The sequence below is a fragment of the Diceros bicornis genome, chromosome 20 (genome assembly GCF_020826845.1).
Source record: "Diceros bicornis minor isolate mBicDic1 chromosome 20, mDicBic1.mat.cur, whole genome shotgun sequence".
In the NCBI taxonomy this organism is placed as follows: domain Eukaryota; kingdom Metazoa; phylum Chordata; class Mammalia; order Perissodactyla; family Rhinocerotidae; genus Diceros; species Diceros bicornis.
The window spans coordinates 19,666,387-19,692,179 of record NC_080759.1 but is presented as its reverse complement, the minus strand read 5'-3'; the positions used below and the strand labels follow the sequence as shown (position 1 = coordinate 19,692,179).

Genomic DNA, 25,793 nt, shown 5'->3' with positions numbered 1-25,793 from the left:
TTGTGCAAGTGCCAGGTCAACATAAGGATAGATCATATTACAGTTTCAGGAGTCCAGACCATGGTGGTCTTGAGAGGCTTTCTTTGGTTCATTCTGTTCCGAGGATCCTTGGGTGGCTGAACTCACCCTAGAGTCACCAATGAAGTCTAGATTCATTTTGGGCAACTACAGAGGACTCTGCAGATCTTTCTTTGATTGTTCCATGGAGTGGAACTGATTGCCTCTGAAGAACTGAAATTTAACCACTCATCCATTTACTCAACATCTAGCACAGGTGAGTGAAATTGCAGGTATAAATGTTGTAGAGTCTCTGTCCCTAAGAAAGACATGCCTTAGTGGGAAGACACACGTGTAATTTATGCCTGAGATATACCAGGGATATTATGGCAGGACAGAGGAAGAATCACTTAAATGAATCATTTCCTGGGCATTCTCCTAATTCAGATCCCTCTCTCCTCTGGCAGGATTATCCTGGATGCTTTGGGGACTGTTCAGAAATTGCATTTTGGGGGTTGCCTGGAATGACCTATCCATAAGTTGGTGAGGCCTTTCCACTTTTAGGAAGGGTGCCAGGCCTTCACTGCATCCCAACAGCTCCATGCAACAATATTGCCACCCACTGGTGATAAAGAGTCTCTGTGGGCCTTGACCTGGGCTGTGAGCCAAGATGGTACCAGTTCTGCTGGGTAGAATTAAAAGCCAGTCTGGAACACTCTGGCCATGCAGTAACAAGTTTAATGTCATTGATACAGCTGGCTGGCATTGAAACAAAATTAGTTTCATGTGACTCATCATATACCTCATGTGACACATAGCATACACACATGGAGGCAATACAGAAAAATGGTAAGAGCATAGGCTCAGGGATCCAGCCTCCAGAGTTTGATTCTTGGCACTGCCACTTACCTGCTAGCTGTGTGACCTTGGGCAAGTTGCTGAACCTCTCTATTCCCATTCTTCATTTGTCAAATGGGATAAGAATAGTATTTACCTCCTAGGGCTGTTCTAGGAGGTAAATGCTATTCTTTACTCTTACCTCCGAGAGCTAAATGAGCTGATCCATGTAAAGTGCTTAGAGCAATGCATGGCACAAAGTGTTCAAAGCATGTCAATTATTGTTGTCAATATTGCTGCTTTGACATAGATAGGACCCTCTGTCTTCTTTCCCGTTAATGAAACCCTCTGCCTTGCTCAGCAGGCTGTAGAGGTTTTGTGAGCTGAAACATTTTGCTGTTACTCCTGTTTTCTCCTCCAGTCCCTCAGGGGGTATTGGTTGAGGCTTTAAGGGTGTTTTATAAAGTGCCAGTCATATGGGAGGAGGAAGAAGTTTCTTTCTAACATTTTAAAGAGAAAAATAGATTCAAGATTTCTGCATGTGCCAGCTGAGAGAACAAATACTCAAAGCAACCTTCATGCCATGGGAGTGGAAAAGAAGGGATCTTATTCTGTGGGGAGGAAGTCTTGCAACAATATTATCTCAGGGTAAATATCTAGCCACAATCAGATCTTTCCTCATAACCAGATTTATGATGCAACACATGTTGCATTTCTTTGAATCTCAGCATCACTGTGTTCCTCGGGGTGATTCTTTTGACCTGTGAACCCATGAGTGCCATTCCACAATTAGCATCTCTACTGGACCAGCATTAGGGAGGATGGGGAGTGGTGCTGGGAAATGTAATTTGCTGTTTTGAGAAGCATGTCTGTCTTGAACTTCAGTAATGATGCTTCTCTAGAATGCATTTTCACCGATTGCACTTTCGTTTTAATAATACTAATTCTTAAAAAGTAAGATCTCAATCTTTAATGCATAGGGCCTTTAGTATGTGTGCAATAAATGGATTGATTGATTGATGTAGCATGCATGTTCAAAGGGTTTTCTCATCCATTGGAGTCTCGTGGAAATCTCCTTGATATTAGAATATTGTGTCAAGAAGTTCTTTGGTAATTAGGCAGGTAGAAATCTGAAATGAATTCTAAGAAGGATTGTGCTGGCCTCGCTGGCCTTTGGAAGCTGAAAAGTAAGCCAAGTGTTGTTATTTCAACCGCCCCTCCTCCAATCTCCCTTACTTTCTTCTGGATCAAATGTATGACTCCACTCACTTCTTTCATTTTCCAGAAATGGCAAGCATTTGCAGCATATTTGCCATCTTAATCAGGGCCTCTGCAAGGTGAATAGGTAAAGAAGCAGGGTTTGTTTAGTTTGGAGAAGAGCGAACTCAGTTGGACAGGACAGCTGTTTTCAAATATTAGAAAAGTTGGCAGAGAGTTTAGACTTGCTCTCTGTAGATCCAGAGGGCAGAACTCATTCTGGGGGTAGAAATTGGAATAAATAAAACTTTTAAATGACTGGAGCTGTTCTGAACTAGAAAGGGTTACCTCGTAAGCTAGTGTGCTCCTCATCACTACCCATGTTTAAACAGGTTCTGACCAAACATATCTCGGGATGCTCTTGAGGAGGTAACCTGTGCTGAGTAGAAGGCTGACCTCTAAGGTTCCTTTCATGATTATATTCTATGTGTCTTTCTCACATCTCTGTAGAACCAAATAATGAATCACCTATTGTTGATGAACAATGGCTATTGGGCTAGGAGGGATTTGGAGAAAGGAGTCCTCCTTGGGTTCTTTAAAAGGCATCCTCCTAGTGGCCCTCTACTGTGGCCACTTGTAAAACTGCCCCTAATGCCTTGATCTTCTGAAAATAGTTTAAGAAAACAAATGTAATTTGGGTGGTTGGTCCAGGTGTCAGAGATTGAATGAGTCTATTGCTCTGTGGTCCTTTAGCTTTACATTACACTTGAAGCCCTGTTGCCACCACATTCTGTCATCTGGCCTTCCGTGGATGTCCTCATCGTCTTGACTTTGCTTTCTCTCTCTTTATCAATAATTCATTTCTAGATTGGACAGGACCTCTTCCTTCTTTAACTTTTCTTTAAAATTGCACTGACCCTGTAAAGTGTCCACATGTGCTTCTGTACACAGTCACAGATTGACAATAGTTCCTGGATGACTGTCTCAGCGTTCCTAAAAATGCTTGAAGGCAATTGGGGTTGTTGCTGGGTTCCTGCCTTGGCTTCCTCGTTGCTTTATAAATGGCACAGAATAAAACCCAACCCGGTGAATAATTACCAGTGACTCCTCTAGAACTTCGGCAGTATGGCTTTGCTTTTTACAGAAAAAAAAAAAAAAAAAAAAAAATATTGCACATTACATAGTAGAAGCTAGAGTAGTATTGGATATTTTGTAGATACTTGATAAATATGTGTTTATTGATTTAATTAGCATATTCTTTTCCAACTGGCAAATTGAAGAGAGGTAAATATGCAAAACGAAGGCTCATTCTTCATAATCCTTGGGAATAGAGTTAGGAAAAGTGGTGGAAGAAAGAGTCTTCTGGAATTTTACAAGGCATATCACTAGCATTTTAAGTAGAGTTGAAGTAAATGAACAGCTTCCCTCAACTCTCATATACTATGGATATACAGTTTATCTCATCAGGGCTCTGAGCACGTAATATTGTGAGGTCTAAAAAAGTGACAATAGAAATGACTAAGAGATTTGACTTCTCAGTTAAATCTGAATCTCATAAAGAAATCTCTTTTTGAACAAACATATTAGCCAAGTGTGTTACTGTGAAACACTCTGGGTTCAGCTGACTATTTTGTAAAACGACAGATTGACTGCATCCCTGGATCTCAACTCTGGTTATACATTAGAATCACCTTGGAAGCTTAAAAAACTGATGCCGAGTGCTATCCCCAGATATTTTGATTCAATTGATCTGTCGTTTTATATGGTATTTTATTTATAATACTCTTTTGGATTATAAAAACTATGAAAATACAGATAAGAAGAAGAAAATATATACTCAAAGATAATCAACATTAAAATGTTGACGTATTGTATATACTTGACTTATGTGGCAGGATGGGCTTGCTTTCCACCCACCTTCTTTCCCGGAGCCTCCCTTCCTCCACCTGCCTGTGTAATGTGGGAATGGGGAGAAATGCTAGCAGGAGGTGAGGCTCGGAAGTCTGAAGGACCTGGTTGCCTCAGAGTGTGCAGTCATGAGCCTTTGCCCTTTCTATCTTCCACCTCAAAATGGGAACTGTCTCCTGCTTCCCATCCTGTGCCAAAAATGGACATGGTGGAAAATGAGTGGTAACCCAACCCATAGGCCATGTAAAAGAGAAGGTAAGTTCCCAAGGACAAGCAAAGGGGTTAAAAGGTCCAAACAGCCTCAAGGCTAGGAGGCAAAGAACAGGAGGGAGAAAATTCTGGAAGGTGCTAGAGTCCGAGGTGGGTAGCACCCTCAGGGATTAGGACAGAGGCCTCCTGCCTGTGGCTGAAACTTGGGGTCAGTGGCTGCTGCTGGGGCAAGACTAGTTGACCAAGCTAGGGATGCAAATCCCAGATCTCCCACACTGTGATCTTTCTATGGATTGAAATACAATGATAGAACCTTAAGAAAACGACTAAAATTTTCTGAGATCTAGTATGAGGTTGGCTAACACTAAGGCTATTTTGTTGCTCACTTATTAAGTGAATCTTTGTCCCTCCCCTGACTCCAAATTCCCCTTCCACAATAAGGGACTGGGTCTGGGTGATATTAAGAGGATCTAACAACTGGCTTGTTGGGGCCCCCATCAGAATGGAGGCAGGTGTAACAGCTGGAGGGGGGTCCGTAACTTTTTAGTTGCTAGGTTGTGGGTAGCGTGTGTATTCCTGGGGAACCGTCTGTGCAGCAAGGATGGGGCAATCCCTGCTGATCTGAAGGTACAGAGATATTTTAAGACTGTAATAGCCAATGGCTAGTAGTCCTGAGCATGGTGCTGGAGTTACATATATATATTTGTTCTTTACAAAGTTAAGATCATGCTGTATATATAATTTTGATTTTTGCTCTTTTTCACTTAATGTTAGATCGTAAATATTTTCCCTTGTCATAAGGTAAGATTTGAAAATGTTATTTATAAAATTTGGCATTAAATCCCATTGACTAAACTTAGCACAACTAATTTAATCAGTTCTCTTATTATTGGACATTTAAATTGTTTCTCTTTTTTTTGGAAATTATAAATTCTGTTGTTATTCCAACTAATGCCATAACATTCTTGCATGTATGTCTTTTGTGCATCTTTGATTATTTCCTTTGGACACATTCCTAGAAGGGAACTTGGGAGTCAATGGATTTGACTCTGTCAAATTGCCCTCCAGAAAGTTTGAACCAACACATCAACCCCAAGCAGGGCTTGAGAGCACACATTTCAACCCATTCTTTTTTTTCTTTTTTTTGTGAGGAAGATCAGCCCTGAGCTGATCCACGCTAATCCTCCTCTTTTTGCTCAGGAAGGCCGGCTCTGAGCTAACATCTATGGCCAATCCTCCTCCTTTGTTTTTTACCCCAGAGCCCCAGTAGATAGTTGTATGTCATAGTTGCATATCCTTCTAGTTGCTGTATGTGGGACGCGGCCTCAGCATGGCTGGAGAAGCAGTGCATCGGTGCACGCCCGGGATCTGAACCTCGGCCGCCAGCAGTGGAACGCGCACACTTAATCACCAAGCCACGGGGCTGGCCCTAGTATATTGTTTTTAATGGTCATTTTTTTATTATTCCTGAGAGAGAACTTTTTTCATATGTTTATGGCCATTTTATGAATTATTTATTAGTGTCTTTTCTATCTCATTATGTCAAGGTATTTGTCTTTATCTAATTGATTTAAGAGAGCTTTAGTTGGAATAAGCACACTAACTCTTCATCTGTTATCTATGCTGTAGTGACTTTCCCCTGTTGGCCACTTAAGTTCTCAGTTTGTTTTTGTTTTTGTTTTTTTTTAATAATTTTATTTATTTATTTTTTTCCCCCAAAGCCCCAGTAGATAGTTGTATGGTCATAGCTGCACATCCTTCTAGTTGCTGTATGTGGGACGCAGCCTCAGCATGGCTGGAGAAGCAGTGCGTCAGTGCGCGCCCGGGATCTGAACCCGGGCTGCCAGCAGTGGAGCGCGCGCACTTAACCGCTAAGCCACGGGGCTGGCCCTTCAGTTTGTTTTTGGAAAATACATTTTTAGTGTTTATATAGCCCAATCTATGAATATTGCATTTAAAAAATTTATTTCATTGTTTTTATGACTAGGAAAGTCATCCCTGTGGATGACTCATTTATTTGTTATACTTATTTATTGGTTAACATTTAACTATAATTAATATGGAATTCTTTTTTTTTTTTTTTTTTTTTTGAGGAAGATCAGCCCTGAGCTAACATCCATGCTAATCCTCCTCTTTTTGCTGAGGAAGACCAGCTCTGAGCTAACATCCATTGCCAATCCTCCTCCTTTTTTTCCCCAAAGCCCCCCAGTAGATAGTTGTACGTCATAGCTGCACATCCTTCTAGTTGCTGTATGTGGGACGCGGCCTCAGTATGGCCAGAGAAGCCGTGCGTTGGTGCACGCCCGGGATCTGAACCCCGGCCGCCAGTAGCAGAGTGCGCACACTTAACTGCTAAGCTACGGGGCCGGCCCATTAATATGGAATTCTTAAACTTCTTTTTGTATGCCATTATTATTTTTTTTCAAAAGAGTCAATTATTGGATAATTCTCCCTTTCCTCACTAATTTGCAATGGCAACCTCATGATATACCAAATCATTATTACCACTTCAGAGGAGGCTCCTCTTACAGCCCGTTCACTGACACTGTGGCTCGAGGAGCAGGGACCCCAGACCTACCCTCTCTGCAGTGGTGTATGCATGAACTTGGGGATGCGGCCAAAGTGTACCTCAGTCACATTCCAAAGAGTCCTGTGGTCAGTCCACAGTCAAGGTTCTTAGCTTTTTGGTGTTTCCTGCACAGTTGAAAATTCTAGAATTTTTAGTAGCTCATTTGAAGAAATTAAAAGACTCAGAACAACCCTAAAGTTAACAAAAACTGCCACACAATCACTTTGACAGCACAACAGTGTCTCCCAGAAGCTATGCAAGAATCCACTGTTATTGCACTGTTTACAGGGGTCTCCTCAGCACGGTGTCACTGTCTGAATAACAATCATAATGATGGTCAACACTTAACATCATGCTCTTTATGCACCAGGCACTGTGCTAAGCCCTTCTATAAATCAACTCATTTAATTCTCACCTTATGATGTAGGTACTACAACTATTCCCATTTTAGGGATGGGGAAACTGAGGGCAAGAAAGTGAGCTTACCCAAAGTCACATGGGTAGTAAGTGCTGAAATTCAGATAGGGCTGCAGGCTGTCAGGACTGAGTCCACCTCTGACCCAGGTGTACTGTTGTCTATAACTGCCCGTTCACTCAAAGCCCTCATGTATTCCAGTGAACCTGTGACCTTTCTTTGGTGCTGGACAGACATTCCACATTCCATTCTCTCTCACTCACAGCAGCCTGTACCCCACTCTCCATTCTGTTGCACAAGCTGTGTGACTCAGCATTCTGCCTGACAGACATCGTTGTGTGAGTGTTTATACTCATTTGTAGCAAAACCAAAATTTACACATTAACCCAAAATTGGAAACACGTCTGTGAAGAGTTGGTTGTACATCAGGCAGAATTAAAGTTAGTGGTAATAGCATGAAGATTCTAAAGTAAGGTTGAGTGAATTCTTTAAAAGTGTTCTTAAAAAGCACAGAAAAAGAGTGAAATCTTTCTAAATTATTTTCTAAGGCTAGCATAAACTGTAAAGATACACACACACACACACACACACACACACACACACACACAGAGACCTAAATACAGAAAAGTTCAATTCATGAACACAGAATTCTAAGTTTTAAGTTAAATTCTATCAGATCATAAGGATATTTTGATTTTAGGATACCCATTAATAAAATATATCACAATAGAGCAAAAGGGAGATACATGATTATATAAGAAAAGAATAGAAAGACATTTGATAAAATTTGATATTCATTCCTAAAAAAGCACTTAACACCTAACCATAAAAGATTACTTTTTAATATGACTAAGTACATTTATTTCTTTTTTTTTAATAATTTTATTTATTTATTTTTTGCCCCAAAGCCCCAGTAGGTAGCTGTATGTCATAGCTGCACATCCTTCTAGTTGCTGTATGTGGGACGCGGCCTCAGCATGGCCGGAGAAGCGGTGTGTCGGTGCGCGCCCGGGATCCGAACCCGGGCCTCCAGCGGCGGAGTGCGTGCACTTAACCGCTAAGCCACGGGGCCAGCCCAGTACATTTATTTCTAATCAATTCCAAACACCACACCTAATAGTGAAACAATAGAGAAAGAAAGAAAGAAGACAAACTTTATCTAATATAAAATTTGAAGCAAAAAAGAAATGAGATATAATAATCATAAAGGAAGAGCAAAATTATCATAATTTAATAGCACTTAATTTTACAGGTGACTCATGTTCTATGCACTGTCCTAACAGTTTCATTTGAATTAGACTATTTATTTGTTTTAATAATTTTATGAAGCAGGTAATATCTGCTCATTTATAGATGAATAAATTGAAGCACAGAGAGATTTAATAATTTTCCCAAAGCTGCACAGCTATTAAGTGGCAGAGCAGGATTTGAAACTAGTCCATCTGACCAGGATGGCACAAGAGAATTAACCACAGAACCATTAGAATTAACAAGATTTGCTTAAGTTAGTCCAATTTAAAAATAAATATAATACACGATAATTCTTTTATATTATATTATATATAATATATTATATTAAATAATATAAGGAGGAAAATAACTCATTACAATGAAAATATAAAATACTCAAGAATAAATATTCATAATCTAAATGAGGAAAACTACAGAACTTTACTGAGAGATATAACAGAAGAGTTGAATTCATGAAGATGCACACGTGTTTCCAGATAGGAAGGCTAAACAGAATAGTATAACCAACTTAAATTATTACATAGATTAATTTCTAAGTTTAATGTCATTTCAATCAAAGTTCCAACAATTTTGGGGCGGGGTTGCTCAGGAAAATGACATTAACTTTCATTTATGAAAAAAATGGATAACTTTATTCTTTAAAGAAGAAGAAAAGAATATATTTAAGTATTTGCTTATTTATACATAGAATTTCTCTGGAAGAACGCATAAGAAATTGCTTAAACTATTTTGCTTCCAGGGATGGGAACTGGATGGCTAGAAGGGTGAGGGGAGAGATTTTTCATTGTACAGTGTTTTATACCTTGAAAGTGTGTGAATGTATGATCACTCCAGAAGCAGAAACAAACAAAAGAGGAAACAAAAAATGGGTAAGAATATCCAATAGAATTGAAAAAAAAAAAAAAGAGTATTGAGAGAGGTTTCTTTTATCAAATAGTAAAACATTATGAAACTATAATATTTTAAAAAGTGAGGTTCTACCTCAAAACTAGATAGATTCCTAGAACAGTGTAGAGAGCCCAGAAACCTAACCAGCACCAGCTAGGAAAGTGGAAGCTAACAGGTAGGCTGGCTTTTGAGCAAAGGGAAGAGTTTAATCTAGAAGGCAAGTCTCAGACTCAGGGGTTAGCGTACCAGAAACAGAAGAAAGGGAAAGTAGAAGCACTCCAAGGCCTAGGAGCTTCCCTGGAGAATTAATTCCCTTCTGATATGGTTTTTCTGCTCATGCGAATTCTCCCCTTTCCAATTTCCAAATAAAAGAAGGATGCTATGCTATGAATTCATTACAGAGGAGGAGCTACTTGAAGGGTGGATGTTCCCTTAACCTGGGGAGACCAGCTGTCCTTGTGACCTTAGGTAGTCATTTACGAGAATCACTAGCACCTGCTAAGCCAAGCATGGTTCCAAATGCTTTGTATGTATTACTTCATTAAATCTTTATAACAATCCTATAACCACCACTAGCACTCACTGAGTGATTACTATGGTCAGGTGTGGTTGCAGGTGCTTTGTATGTATCCATTAATTCAATCTTATAAGCGATCCTTTGTGGTAGCATCATCTTAATTTACAAGGTAGGAAAATGAGGTATACAGATGTTCAACAGCTTGGTCACACGGTAAGTGGCAGCACTGGGACTTGAACCATAAATTTCATGACACCGTACCACCACTAAGCCCTCTATGTTTCAAGTTTCCCATATAAAAAGTGAGGGAGTTGGGTTACACATTCACTGAGGTTCCTTCCAATTCTAAAAGTACTACCACTCTAAGGGAAATCACTTCCAGGATCCATCGATCCTTAAATTGGTTTCTGCTGTGACCACCTGAAAGCAGACACCGACGAGCCCGTCACGACGCCTCTCTATATTCAGTGGCCATGCTGAGTCAGCTGAGTTGTGGCCAATACTCCAGGACACCATTTTTGAAGAGCACTAAATAATCAGAAGGATAAAAGCGTCAACTCAGATGAATTTCAGGTGTCCTTTTTGAGATTCTTAAAAATAAAATTGTTTTGTAATGCTTAGTGATAATTTATTTATTTTTTTCAATTATTTTATTGAGGTCTTATTGGTTTATAACATTGTGTAATTTCAGGTGTACATTATTATATGTCAGTTTCTGTATAGACCGCATCGTGCTCACCACCAATAGTCTAATTTTTATCCGTCACCATACATATGTGCCCCTTTACCCCTTTCGCCCACCCCCAACCCCTTCCCCTCTGGTAACCACTAGTCTGTTCTCTTTATCCATGTGTTTGTTTATCTTCCACATATGAGTGAAATCATATGGTATATGTCTTTCTGTCTGGCTTATTTCACTTAACATAATACCCTCGAGGTCCATCCATGTTGTTGCAAATGGGATGATTTTGTCTTTTTTTATAGCTGAGTAGTATTCCATTATGTGTATATATATATATATATATATATATATATATATATACACACACACCACATCTTTATCCATTCATCAGTTGATGGGCGCTTGGGTTGCTTCCGTATCTTTCCTATTGTGAATAATGCTGCAGTGAACATAGGGGTGCATAAATCTCTTTGAATTGTTGATTTCAAGTTCTTTGGATAAATACCCAGTAGTGGGATAGCTGGATCATATGGTATTTCTATGCAAAAATACGATTTTTTAGGGGCCTACCCCGTGGCCTAGTGTTTAAGTTTGGTGCACTTTGCCTCAGCAGCCCAGGTTCGGTTCCTGGGTGCGGACCTACACCACTCGTCAGTGGCCATGCTGTGGCAGCGACCTGCATACAAAGTAGAGGAAGATTGGCAACAGATATTAGCTCATAGCAAATCTCCCTCAGCAAAAAAAAAAAAAATCATATATGATTTTTTAAAACAGCAGACTGTGTTCTGATTTACTGTGGTGAGTTAGAGAGCAAAGAAATGATCTCAAAGTTACCCATGATCAAAGCATAGGATGTCAAGGCTAAAATAATTATTTTTTCTTTTTATCAACTGCTGTTTACATGTGACCTTGTTTACAGGGGCTCTCTGAACTGTCTCTTGGAGAAACATCAAGCTGTTGCTGCACAGAACAAATGGGCTGAGTAGGAAAATGAGAAGGAACCTGGCGTCAGAAGCTTCTGTGATGGAAAACAAGCCCTGACCTTGCAAATCCCCACTTCCCATCACATCAGTTCCATAGGTCACATTCCAGTGTAATCTCACTCCTTTAGCCTTCTCCTCCTCTTCTCAGAATGCTAGTGACCTTCTTTGCTCCAAAGGCTGGCTGCCAAGAAGTCTGGATCCATCCCTACCCTGGAAGAGGTCAGGCTGTCACACTGAGTTGAGCCCACCAGGCAGAGCTCATTGCAAATGGAAGCCCAGCCAGGAGAGCCACTGTGGTGGCTGTCGGCTCCTGATGGCCCAGCTTGAGCAAATCTAAGCACTGTTGCCTTTCTTTTCCTTCTCATGCTGGCGGTCATGAAGGGGTGGATGCGGTGGGCTATCAGAATCCAGAAAGTATAACTTCATGATGAAAGGGAGTGTGAGGAGGGCTTTCGAGTCAGAAGCTGAAGTTCAAATGGCAGCTTTGCCCTTGTCCTGTGTGGCCTTGGGTGAGTCACGTAACCTCAGATGGACTTGAAATGGAACATATCTCATAGGCTGTGCTGAGGTTCAAGTGAGATAATAGGAATAAAGAGTTTAGCACAGTGCATGGCACATGGGAACTGCTTAATAAACCACAGTTATTACTCTTCTTCTGATTATTGATTCTGGTTAATGTTCTCGGCCCTATCTTCTTTGTTTCCCTTCAGAAGCTACTCCCTAGCCCCAGCATGGAGGGTGAGTTGACAGGGCCCGTCTGGGTGGCTGAGAAGCTGGGAACAGGCTGGGGCTAAGAGACTGAAGAACAGAGCCCTTGCTAGTTAAGAGAATACAACACTTTCTATACTAAATTCATTTTTGTATTGCTTGAATATTTTGAAGAATGTGGTATTAATTTTACAATTAGGAAAAAACCCCAGTATTTCATTTTATTTTATTTTTATTTATTTATTTTTTTGAGGAAGATTAGCCCTGAGCTAACATCCATGCTAATCCTCCTCTTTTTGCTGAGGAAGACAGGCTCTGAGCTAACATCCATTGCCAATCCTCCTCCTTTTTTTTTTTTTCCCCCAAAGCCCCAGTAGATAGTTGTATGTCATAGTTGCACATTCTTCTAGTTGCTGTATGTGGGACGGGGCCTCAGCATGGCCGGAGAAGCGATGCGTGGGTGCGTGCCTGGACCTGAACCTCCGCCACCAGCAGCAGAGCATGCGCACTTAACTGCTAAGCCAGGGCACCCGCCCTGAACCCCGCTATTTTAAAAACTCTGCAAGAACCGGTTGATATCTACTAGTGCAATACTTGTAACTCAAATTACCATTTAAAGGATTTAAATAATATTGTGATAACCTGAGATGGACACCTCACCCATGTGATATGCTAGCTGAGAATGCATAATCTAAATCTAGTCATGAGGGAGCGTCAGACAAAAGGAGGACCTTGGTATTAAAAAGAGAGAGACTGTAATTTCAAAAATGTCAATGTCATAAATGAGAAAGAAAGTCTGCAGAAATGTTCCAGATTAAAAGAGACTAAAGAGACATGACAACTAAATGTGAGACCTAATCCTAGACTGGATCAAGTACTGGAGGGAAAAGGCTATGAAAGGCATTATTAGGTCAACAGATAAAATTGGAAAGCAGACAGGTTAGATACAAGTACACACAAACACACACACATATATATGCATATATATAGAGAAAGAGAGACAGAGGGACACACAGAAAGTTACTCAGAGACAGTGATTGACACAGAGAAAGAGCTAGCAATAAAGCAAACGCGGCAAAAGGTTAACATTAGGTGAATATGGGTAAAAAATAAAGTGTTCTTTATGTTATTCTTACAACATTTCTTTGAAATTATTTTCAAACAAAAAGTTAAAAAAGGATGAGTATGATATTAAATATTATATATGTATATTTTAAAATTCCAAGGACACATTTTGAAATGGAAATATTTCCTGTGAAGACTGGAATGCCTTCCCTTTCCTTCCTCACCCAATCAAACAAGAATAGCCTCATCAATGAGCAAGTCACATTTTAAAGTTTTACAGAGAGAAAACAAACTAAGGGCTCTTATTAAACACACAAACCTATCTTTTAGTTGAAAATATTAGGTAAAACCACTATGATTTTAAGAGATAAATCAGAAAATATGAGATGTAGATCATTCATGATATAAATGAATTCTCAGAATCAGCAAAGACTTGGCATTGAATGATCAACAGGCTTCCTGAGAGTACTAGTGTGCTAAATGTAGGACTACTGGTTGGATGTGGACAGTATCTAGCCCATACACATCTATTACACCAACATTGGACCTCAGTGCATCCAGACCCTCACCTTCTCACCTTGTTTCATATTTGGGGGTGGGCGAGATGTTTGTTTCATACATATTTGGTAATAAAAACAGCTACAAGTTTAGTGGTTTTTCTTTTAGGCTCCATTAAAATATCCTTGCATCCAAATGGTTGCATCAAAGGGAAAATCCATGGATATTAGTTATTCAACACAGATTCTCAATCATTGTTAAGGAAATGTAAAGTTATGAATAGAGAGGGTAGGAAAATCTCAGTGTAATGACCTAGATGACTTTTGGACAAGGGGCTGAGTTGAGAGTTCGCCACCTGAAGTTCATCTGGCTAAGTTGTGGGACACAACATCAGGGTTGATTGAGGAGATCTGGGCCTTCATTCCCCCTGGATACCACTCCTGGGTCCTCCTTCTTGGGATGCATACTTGGACAAGAGGCCCCATTCTCCAGGACAGTAGGGCTGTGCTGTTGTGGAGAATACTGACAATGATACCACTCCTCTAATTCCCAAACCACTGAATCACTTGCACTTTCATGGCTTTCTAAGGCTGTGAAGGGTAATTGTTTGGATAAAATCAGTCGAAGCCTTCCCTTCCCACTAGCTAGGCCCACAAGAGAGGCCAGGAGTGGACTGGTCTGTCACAACCTTTCCCAGGAGGTGATTGATGGGAGGGAGGTTTCTGTGTGCTGGAAAGGGGCAGAACAAAGAAGGAGGCAGAGAAGGGAGGTGGGGTAAGCTTCCAATAAATGTTTGCCTAGGCTTGGTCTTGAGTGGGCAAGAATATTGGAAAAAGAGTTCTTTTCCTATCTCTTTTTCGCTCTACTCCTCTTTCTTGACCAAGAGAGAGAAGGCTGAGTGTTTTCCCAGAGGCAACAGATAATCTGCTTTTAAACCTATGGATCGGTCATTTGCCAGCTCATCTTCCTTTATCTGGACCATCTATCTGAGAATCAATCACAGAATTCTCCTCAACGTTCCTAGGTTTCACTCCAGGCACCTATTCAAGGTCTGTGAGCCTAAAATCATCAGGTGACCCCAAAGCATTCCCTCTCTTTCCTGTCTCCTTTGCCTGCCTTTTCTCTGCTCTCATCCCAAACCCCTTTGAAAATTTGCTTATTCTTCCTTCAGAGGCATCTGGTTGTCACAACAGAATTTTAACTTTTGCTTTTTCAGCAAAGTGCAAATCTGTGCACTCTAAATTCTTTTGTTTAGCATTCCCATTTTGGATGAAAGTGGGAAATTAAAACCAGCACATCTGCATGTGGGAGCTTTAAAAATCCACCACACAATGGGATAACAGCTTGATTGTAAAAATATATGCTTCATTCTTTTGAATTTTTGTTAATGTCTTATTTCTTCATTAAAATTTATGGTTGATCAAGGAAGAGGTCTGTAGTACAAAGAACCTGGGTTTTGAAGTCAAGCAGGTTTAGGCTTGAATCTCAGCTTTTCCATTTTGTCTTGTGGTAACCTTAGGTAAGTCACAACCTTTTCGAATTTCCTCATCCATACAAGTTGGCGGAAATAATCACGGGCTGATGTGAAGATGAAGTGAGCTAGTCTAGGGACAGTCCTCGGCACAGAGCCTGGCTCTGCTAAGAGCTCAATAAACATTTGTTCTTATCAAGATGTCATCTACGTAGGGTGTCTGCACAGAGTCTACACCCAATAGACGCTCCCCCCCACAACCTCCAAAAGGCCAGATTTCCTTTTAGCTTAAATTAGAATGGATTTTACCAAAAATCCAGTCACAAGGCTGCATACTTTCCGAGAAGGGACTTGAAATTTGATATCTTTTCATGGTCCTGAAGATATATCCTTGTCCTAATCTCCAGAACCTGTGAATATTACCTTATATGGCAAAAGAGTGGGTATCACCTTAAATGTCAAAAGATGTGATTAAGTTAAGGATTTTGAAAGTAGAAGTTTGTCCTGGATTATCCAGGTGGGCCCTAAATGTAATCACATGCATGTTATAAGAGAGAGGCAGAGGGAATTCTGAGACAGACGCACAGAAGAGAGACACCCACGAGGAGGCGATGTGACAACGGACGCAGATGTTGGAGTGATGAGGCCGCAAGAAGCCAGAAGCTGAAAGAGGCAAGTGAGGATTCTTCCCTAGAGCCTCCAGAAGGAGCACGCCCCCTGCTGACATCCTGATTTCATACTTCTGGCCTCCAGAACTGTGAGAGAATACATTTCTGTTGTTTTAAGCCACCCAGCTCGTAGTCACTTGTTACTGCAGCCCTAGGACACTAATGTTCCGTATTAATCTGGGCTGGAGGGCTGAGCCCCTCCTCTCATTCTCTCAACAACTCTACGGGAGAAAAGCCTGTGAGGGTGGGCCGCAGCCCCCACAGATGCCTGCAGACACTCTGCTCAGCCTCATCAAACACATTTCCTCACAGAACCTGGACAAGGCTAGGGGTGGGTGAGGCCCTTGGCACCACAATTCTTGCTCCTGTTTTCCTGAGGCCTAGGGTTCCTCCTTCAGGCATAGCAAAGCTTTTCTTTCCACAACTAGAGGCAAAGCTTAAAATGTAAATATCTTCATTTACATTATCTCTCAACTTCAGTAGGAACCTCTGTGTTCTGTAGTAAATGATTTTACTACAGGTCCTTTCTTGCGTGTGGGCTTGGAGAGGGAAAACAGCCAGGAAGGGCATGTGGGACCAAAGAGATGTTGCTATGGTGAAATCAAAAAGTGCAAAACAGAAGTGGGGAGCTCTGAAGACCCAGGCTTCCTCCCTCACAATTTCACAAAGCAAGCCAGAGACACGACCCTAATCCCTGGGCCAGGCAGATAACCCGATCTTTAAGCCTCCCAGCAACCCTGTGAATATATAATATTATCCACATTTTACAGACGAGGAGATCAGTTTGTCCAAGTTCATGCAACTGGAAAGAGCACTGAGACAAGACATGAGCAAATGTTCATCTGTCCCCAAGTCCCTAGCATAGGGATGTCTTATTACCTCTACTAAAGAGAAATAAAGGAGAATGCAGCTGGAGGGATTCAGACTTACCAAATCCACCTAATTTGAGCTCTGAAGGTCATTATGCATCATATTGTTCAGGTGCACAATGCTAACCATTCTCTGGGCAACCATAAGCCCTAGCTGCCCGAGCCCTACCCTCACCCCAAGGTAGCTGTTAGGGGCAGAGATTGCTCATGAAAAGAAGCTTCCTGTTGTTTCTGGATAGAGAACACCTGGGTCTCAGTCTCCTCTAGTACTAATTAGCTGTGTGTTCTTATCATAAGGTCCCACCTTTTAACCTCTCTGTGCTTCACTTTTCCCATCTGAGATATTAGGGGGATGGATTGGACGAGCAGTTCTCAATCTTTGTTGTACATTAGAACTTCCTGGGGAGCTTTTGTCAGGCCATACTCCTCACCAATTAAACTGAAATCTCCAGGGGTGAGACCAATGCATCAGCATTTTCAAAACCTGTCTAGTGATTCTTATGTGTGGCCAAGTTTGAGAACCAAGGGATTACATGACTTCTAAGATCTTTCCAGATATAAGGTCTTTTGTCAACATCTACATATAAAGCCAGTGGCCACTAGAGTTTTGATTCCTCAGATATTGGAATTCACGGAAAACCCTCTACTAAAGCCCCACATTCAACTCTTCCAGAGAAAGCCACATCTCATGGTTTGCCCAATACGGTATTTAAAATCTAGGTAATGGTCTAAATCGTTGGCATGGCCCCTCATGCTTTTAAGAAGGTGGAAGGATTAATGGGATAATAGAGCCATTCAGATAACATTTAGTTAATTATTATTCCAGGGTTGGGCTATATGGTACCCTGGGGTTCTGAAAAAAATAATGTTATCTAGTCAACCAGCATTAACTAAGCCCTCCTTTGTTCTCAGGACTGCTAAATTCAAGCTGGAACTAGAGAGGTGAAGAGTCTTTTGCATTTGAGGAACTCACAGTCCAGGGTGGTAATAATTATAACAGCAATAATAATAACAAAAGCAGCCATAATTTGAAAGTACTTATTGCACATCAGGCAATGTGACAGGTGCTTTTTATGTATTATTTTAGATCCTCACAACAACCTTGCTAGGCAAGCATCATTTCCTCCATTTTATTGCTGAGGACACTAAGGCCCAGAAAGGTTAGGTAACTTGCTAAGGTCACACAGCTAACAAGTAGTTGCTCTGCCATTCTAACCTATGTGCCCATGCTATTTCCACCACACCACAGCACCTCTAGAGAGAAAGGATTGAGAAATAGAGATAGAGTTGGCAGGGAGAATGTTAACTTACATGGGGGAGAATCAGGCCTAGGGTGGGGGAATTGCTGTGAATTGCTCATATGAAAGGTACTATAAGAAAATAAATATTATAAATTAATATTTTAACTATATTTTGGGCTCAGTCCTGTTAGGAGACACAACACTGGAGTGGATGAATGCATTATGAAGGGCTAGTTCTCTGCAGTCAGTTCCAGCTCCCTCAAATTAGTCTGAAAAGATAATCCCATTGTGTTCCTCTTTGGATTGCATAGCTCAACAATGTCATTTTTTAGCCAATATGAGGTCTTTGGATCTAAGCATACTTTCACTTTTGCTGATCGCCATCAGTGATACAAAATGTACAAAGGGGAGAGGATGGTGGTGGGCATAGCTGTAACAATCACTTTCTTTCTGGTGTTCACATCCAAACGCAGCATGAACCAGCACATACACACATACACACTCACACGTTATTCAAAATGAGTTAAGATCTGGAGATCAAACTATATATATATATATATATATATATATATATATATATATATATATACACACACACACACACACACACACACACACAGACATATACACAAGTATATATTGTTACTCAGAGATCTAAATGTAAATCTATTATTTGAGAAAGCACTGAGCTAAATTAATCCCCCCATGAAACCAGAGGTAGCCTGAAAGGTAGTAAACACACTATGGCCTAGAGCAGGAAAAGGAAAAAAGAAAGAAGCAATGAATTTTCTTAATGAGGCTTTCACAAACCACCATTTTCACGTCGTAGCCAAAACAAGTAAACGACCAAAGGATCTTAGGATTCTGAAGAATATTCAGAGACTATAGAAAGTGGTTTAGATGTCAGATATTTTTTAAAAATCCTAAAAGATATTTATTACATTTACAGAATGGAAATTTCCTATACATACAAAGAAAAGATGCATAATTACATATAGGTACTCCGTATATGTATATATACACACTTCATGTTGCAAAATGTACACACAAACTGTATGGCTGAATACATGTTTTTTATGAGGAAGGGTCGATTTCACAGCAATCTGCTCATGTGGAAAATTACCTCTGCAAATTATGAGTAAGAAAGATATATCCTGTCATTGCAAATAATAACATAATGATAAGTCATTACACGACCTCGAGTGAGAAAATATATCAACTATAGCGTAAATGTGGGCAACATCTATTCCTGAAGGGAATCAAGAGATATTTACAAAACTATAGCAATGAGATATTGGGTTAATAGATGGAAAAGAGACACATGATTGGTTGTTTTTATATTACTTACTCTAACACATTTTTTTAAAGACTTGGAAAAAAACTGAGAATAAAGATGATACTCTCTGAAATAGTTGGTGTGCTTGAAACTCAGTTTTTAAAATCTAAGTAGGAGCACTTTAACAGGACAAGCAGACCATAAGCTTATTTTTCCCTTCCAAATGCTTATCAGATAAGAAGTGAACATTTAGAACAGGTTTGTTTTCTGTGTGAAATCCTCTTTCCACATCACACACACACACACACACACACACACACACGCACACACTACTCTCTTTCCCCCTAGAACTGCAAATCCCAATTGTTGGACTAAAGATGCAAAGAACCAAAGCATGTAGTAAAGCAGCGTTTTTACCTTTTTGCTGATCAAACACAGATGGAGTGCTGAAATCCATGCTTGCCTGTCTCATCATCTACCATCAGAATGGCAAAAAGCATCCAGCTCTAGAGAGGAGAAAACACCATCTCACACGTTACAGTCAACAAAATAGGCAGACACGGCATCACTTGCCAAGACCTCTGTTTGAGAAGGAAATGTGCGTTAGAGCTGCAGGTTGTTGTCAAGGCAAATCGTGGAAACAGGTAAATATTATTCCTGTAATACCTGCCAGGAAAAGACTTACTTCTTATGGCCTCATTCATCAGCTATACCTGTGTGTAAGTATTATACACCCTCCTCCCCCAAACAAATATACAAAAAAGCTCAAACCCTAAAAAACAGTATTTGTGGGGGGCCACCTGCCTTGGATCTGGGCCAGGAAAACACTGGAGGTCACGAAGCTTCTGCAGCTGGAATGTTGCTTTAAACCCAAAGAAATCTCAATGGGTGAGTGAGGATTCACAGGGCCAGACGGAGCATGTGCAAAGCTACCAATGCAGTGTGGATTCGGCTGTGTTCCTGGTGGAGTGAGAACTGCATTTGGGTCATGTGAGCAGAGAGTGCCATCTCAATGGAATAGGATGTAAATACTGTAGCAGGAGGCTGCTGGCCATGTGCTGTACGGAGTAATTATCGGCTTTCACAGCTCATCTTCAGTCTCCCTTCGGCTCAGTTCTCCAAAACACAGGGAGGAGCTGAGGAAGGAAGTGGCGTTTGAAAGGTTATATTTCAAGGCTCAGCTAGCCGTGATGATAAAATTAAAACAGTCAGCAATCACAAGGGTGTTTAGTGCAGTATTATAGGTGGTGGTAAAAACCTGAAAATCACCGGAAGTACATCATTTGAGGAATAGTTGAATAAGTGGTAGTAATTCATACTCTAGATTAAAAAATATGGGGTAAATCTATATATATTTATCTGGTGGGATGTCACTAATCTATTGTTAAATGAAAACAATGTTATATATTTCATTTGTTCATGTTTTTATAAAACCAGCAACCACCCACTGTATACAGAAATATACTTGTATATGTTCATAGGAACACCGAGGATGATGTAGAAAGATACACACTAAACTGTTAATGTTGGTTACCTCAGGGAATTACAGTTAAAGTAGGAGATTTCTAACTTGTTCTTTAGCTACCTCCGTATTTTTAGGCTTCTTATAACAAGTGTCTATTATTTCGTTTGTCATTAAAAATTTGATATAATAAATTCAAAACAAACTAATAAAGCTCTTCATTCAAGACACAATCAGATTTTTGGAAAAGTCAGATAGCCTTATAGCAGATACCCTCATAAATGCTGTTGATAATGGTAATAACTGTTTTCTTTTTTAACTTAATTAGTGTGTGAATGTGGAAATGAAAGCAGCAACGATTTTTCTTCATCTATGGCCCCATGTGTTTTGATATGGACTGATATAATTTATAATTTGTGTTCTTCCATAGACAAGCTTCTCTCTTATCTCTCACCTCATATTTTCTTGGTGCCTCATCATTCATTTTCCGTCAACACATCATCTGGCCTCAGTTCCCCGTGACAATACTACTACTCACTAACCTTCCCCACGTCAGCCCCTCCCCTCAAGTTGCCCTGTGTTCTTTTTATTTAACACACAGACAGAACCTATTTCTTATAAACTATTACCCAAAATGTTCTCCATAGGTAAACGTCTTAAATTTCCCAATGCTGGTTTTTTGCATTAACCATGAAAGCCACACTGCGGGGCTGAGAGTGGACTAGTGAAGAAACTGTGACTTACACTAGCAGATACTCAGCTGGCGAGAGACAGCTTAAGCTCGCCCAACTGACCGAGGTAAAAAGGAGTTGTGGCCACTCAGTCCCAAACAAGAGAAAAACAAAGGATTTAGGTTAACTTCCTTTTCATTCATTTGCTCATTAATTCATCAATCTCTATGGAAGGATTACTATGCTCCAATCATTTCTATGGGCAGTGATGATGCAACCCTGAGCAAGATGGAAAAGGTCTCCCCACTCAATGAACTTACACTCTTGGGGGCAACTTCTGCTTCTGGCCCTGCTGGAGTAATAGGGACTGGATTAACCCTCCTGCTTAGAGAACTAGAAAACTGGGCAAAATGTCTGAAACAATGGTTTTCAGACAGCAGGCAGTGCAGGCCAGTGGTCCCTGGGAGAAAAGAAACAGATGAGCCGAGCCTGACGAGCATCCAGCTGACAGTCTGGGGAGAGTTTCCAGGCTGAAGTGCAGGGAGAGTATAGGGGGTCAGTGGTGGCCCCCCAAAAAGATGCATCCACATCCTAATCCTCAGAACCTGTGAATGTGATCTTATTTGGAAGAGGGGTCTTTGGGTTTTTTTTGGTTTTTTGGTGTTTTTTTGTGAGGAAGATCAGCCCTGAGCTAACATCCATGCTAATCCTCCTCTTTTTGCTGAGGAAGACCAGCTCTGAGCTAACATCTACTGCCAATCCTCCTCCTTCTTTTTTTTTTCCCCAAAGCCCCAGTAGATAGTTGTATGTCATAGTTGCACATCCTTCTAGTTGCTGTATGTGGGACGCAGCCTCAGCACGGCTGGAGAAGCGGTGCGTCGGTGCGTCAGCGCGCGCCCGGGATCCAAACCCAGGCCGCCAGCAGAGCACGCGCACCCAACCGCCAAGCCAAGGGCCCGCCCTTGGAAAAAGGGTCTTTGTATATGTAATTAAGTTAAGGATCTCAAGTTGAAATCATTCTATATTATCCAAGTGGGCCCCAAATCCAATGACAAGTGTCCTTATAACAGACACACATAGAGAACTGGAGGCCATGTGACCAGAGACTGGAAGGATGCGGCCACGAGCCACAGTACGCTTGGAGCCGCTAGAAGCTGGAAGAGGCAAGGAACAGATTGTCCCCCAGAGCCTCCGAGAGAGTGCGGTGCTGTCAATATTTTGATTTTGAACTTCTGGTCTGCGGAACTATGAGAGAGAAATTTCTGTGTTTTCAGCTACCAAGTTTGCGATAATTTGTTACAGCAGCTTCAAGGAACTAACACAGAGAAGGTACTCTCAAAATAAATGCAAAGTCTCTATAATTGTTAGATTTCTGTGCCCATTTATATTATTGCCAAAACCAAATTAAAATATGGAGAATTTCAGGTTTGTAAAAGGGCTGTTTGGGGGTTATTTTGAAGAAAGGCAGTCAAATAGAGTGGAAAGGACATGAGCTTGAGTTTGTTTCTTGTTAGCTGTGTGATTTGGGCAAGTTACATAACTTTTTGAGCTTCAGAGTCTTTTTTGTGTGTGTGTGTGAGGAAGATCAGCCCTGGGCTAACATCCATGCCAATCATCCTCTTTTATTTTTGCTGAGGAAGACTGGCCCTGGGCTCACATCTGTGCCCATCTTCCTCCACTTTATATGGGACGCCGCCGCAGCATGGCCTGACAAGCAGTAGCATCTGTGTGCACCCGGGATCCGAACCCGGGCTGCCCGCAGCGGAGCGCGCACACTTAACCGCTACGCCACGGGGCCAGCACCGAGCTTCAGAGTCTTAATCTGTGGCATGGGAACCCCACCCCCTAACTCCTTGTGAGAGTTATCATTGTTCAGTTCACTTCCTGGGCTGCAAACATAGAGATAATTCTTTTTGTACAACCAAAGCCAAGTGTAAGATAACATTTGGTTGTTTCTTCAAGTGCGTTTTGAATAAGGCCCTTATTCAGACATATTCACACACTTGGTCATACATATCCGGTGCCTGTGGTTCAATAACTCTTATCTCTAATGTAGGAGGGGAAGAGAGGAGAAGGGCTGTATGACTGTGCAAAATCTGGCTCTTTGCCTCCTCTCCAGCTCATCTCTCACCACTCTCCCTCCGTTCTCACATCCGGCCACACTGTCTCCTGTCTGTTCCTGGAACATGCCCATGCCCTTTCCCAATCTCCCCAAACTTTGTTATTCTGTCCCTTCACTTGGAATGCTCTATCCCCCACTCAAATGTCACCATGTCAGAGAGGCTTTCCCTGACCACATTATCTAAAACAGGCCTCCACTCCTTCACCCCATCAGTCACTTCCTTCTCCAGAATGCCACTTTGTGGATTTACAATGAGAAATACCCCTGCCAGGGAGACAGGGCCTTTGTCCATGCTTTGACATCCGTCTAGCTCAGCGTTTCTCAGACTGTCTGTGGCAAAGGACCAGGTTTTTATATTTCTAAAACATCATGGACTGATACAGTAATAAAATATAATAAAGTAATATAAAAAGAAAAAGAAAAAATAAGATCTACAGAATGCAAGCTCTAATTTTTATTATTAAATTCAGCAGGCATAAAGTTACATGTTAATAAATGTAATCAAAACAAACATGGAATAAAAAAATTATAAAAAATGTACACATTGTTCTTTGTAAGTCCATTTAGGCATGAATGTGCTGCACTGTCCAATATCGTAGCCACTAGCCACATATGCCTATTTAAATTTACTTAAAATTAAATAAAATTAAAAATGTATCCTCAATCACAATAGCCACTGTGATTGTATTTTGTCATAATTGAAAACTTTTGCTCTTTGAAAGATGCTGGTAAGAAAATGAAAAGATAAACCACAGACAGGAAGAAAATATTTGTAAAACATATCTGATAAAGGACTGGTATCCAGAATAAACAAAGAACTCAAATAGTAATTAAAAAATAGACAACCCAATTTAAAAAAGGGCAAAGATTTGAACAGACATGTCAGCAAAGAAGAGATATAGATGGCAAATAAGTACATGAAAAGATGCTCGGTGTTATTAATCATTAGGAAAGTGTAGGGGCCGGCCCAGTGGCGTAGCGGTTAAGTGAGTGGGCTCTGCTGCGGTGGCCAGGGTTCGCAGGTTCGGATCCCGGGCATGCACAGACGCACTGCTTGTCAAGCCATGCTGTGGCAGCATCCCATATAAAGGAGAGGAAGATGGGCATGGATGTTAGCCCAGGGCCAATCTTCCTCAGCGAAAAAAGGAGGATTGGAGATGGATGTTAGCTCAGGGCTCATCTTCCTTACATACACAAAAAAGGAAAGTGTAAATTAAAACCACAATGAAATACCATTATACATCTATTGGAATGGCTTAAAAAAAGCTAAGAACGCACTGCATGCTGGTGAGGATGCTAGAACTCTGACACATTGCTGATGTGAATGCAAAATGACACAGACATTTTGGAAAGAGTGAGTCAGTTTCTTATAAAGTTAAACATAAATATGGCCCAGCAATCCAACTCCCTGGCATTTACTTAAGAGAAATGACCTCCCTATTCCATCTAACACATCTGTTTTCACAAAGACCTGTAATGTGAACGTTACAGCAGCTTTATTATCACCAAAAACTGGAAACAACTGAAATGTTCATCAACTGGTGAATGAATGAACAAACTGTGGCACATCTGTATGATGGAATATACTCAGCAATAAAAAGGAGCAAAGTAGTGATTCATGCAACAAATGGATAAATCTTAAATGCATTATGCCGAGTGAAAGGAACCAGGCACAAAAGGCTATATACTGCATGATTCCATTTATAAGGCATTCTGGCAAAAAATACAGAGCTAGAAGTCAGAGGAGTGCTTTCTAGGGGAGGAAGTGGACTACAGAAGGGCTGGAGAGAACTTTTGGATAGAAATACTGTGTATCTTGATCATGGTGATGGTTACACATGCTGTATTCATTTGTCAAACTCAGAACTAAACACCTCAAAGAGGTGAATATTATTGTATGTAAATCACATCTCAATAAACCTGAAAGAATAAACAATACAAATGTTGCCTCTATAATTTAACTAATAATGTTATCCTAAATTTTAAAACACATTTGTTAAAAATTAAAATGAAAATAGCAAGTTTTAAAAATAAGTGCTTACTTTTCTCAGATTTTTATACCCTTTTAGATTATAGTTGACAAACCAAACTTAAAATATCACATATTTAACACTATCCTACTGTGCACAATTTTCCACGCAAGTTTGATAACACCCAAACTGGTCTACACCACGTTCAAGGAGACAAGTCTGCCACTACAGGCTTGGAGGCCACGGCAATGTCAAATTGCTGTAACCATTTCTAAATGGCTGCATTTAGAAATGCTCTCAATTTTTTTTTTTAATAAT

At 40.7% G+C, this 25,793-nt stretch overlaps 1 protein-coding gene across 1 annotated transcript in view; it reads right to left on the bottom strand.

The window, feature by feature from the left end:
• Positions 1-20,087, bottom strand: part of ANKRD55 (ankyrin repeat domain 55) — a 90,849-nt gene extending 70,762 nt beyond the window's left edge. The window contains exons 1-2 of the mRNA XM_058564060.1: positions 20,051-20,087; positions 19,668-19,754 (exon numbers count right to left, since the gene is read on the bottom strand). Of these exons, the coding sequence (XP_058420043.1) occupies positions 19,668-19,725 (58 nt within the window). The 5' untranslated portion in view covers positions 19,726-19,754; positions 20,051-20,087. The remainder of the gene's footprint in view (positions 1-19,667; positions 19,755-20,050) is intronic.
• Positions 20,088-25,793: the final 5,706 nt, after the last annotated feature.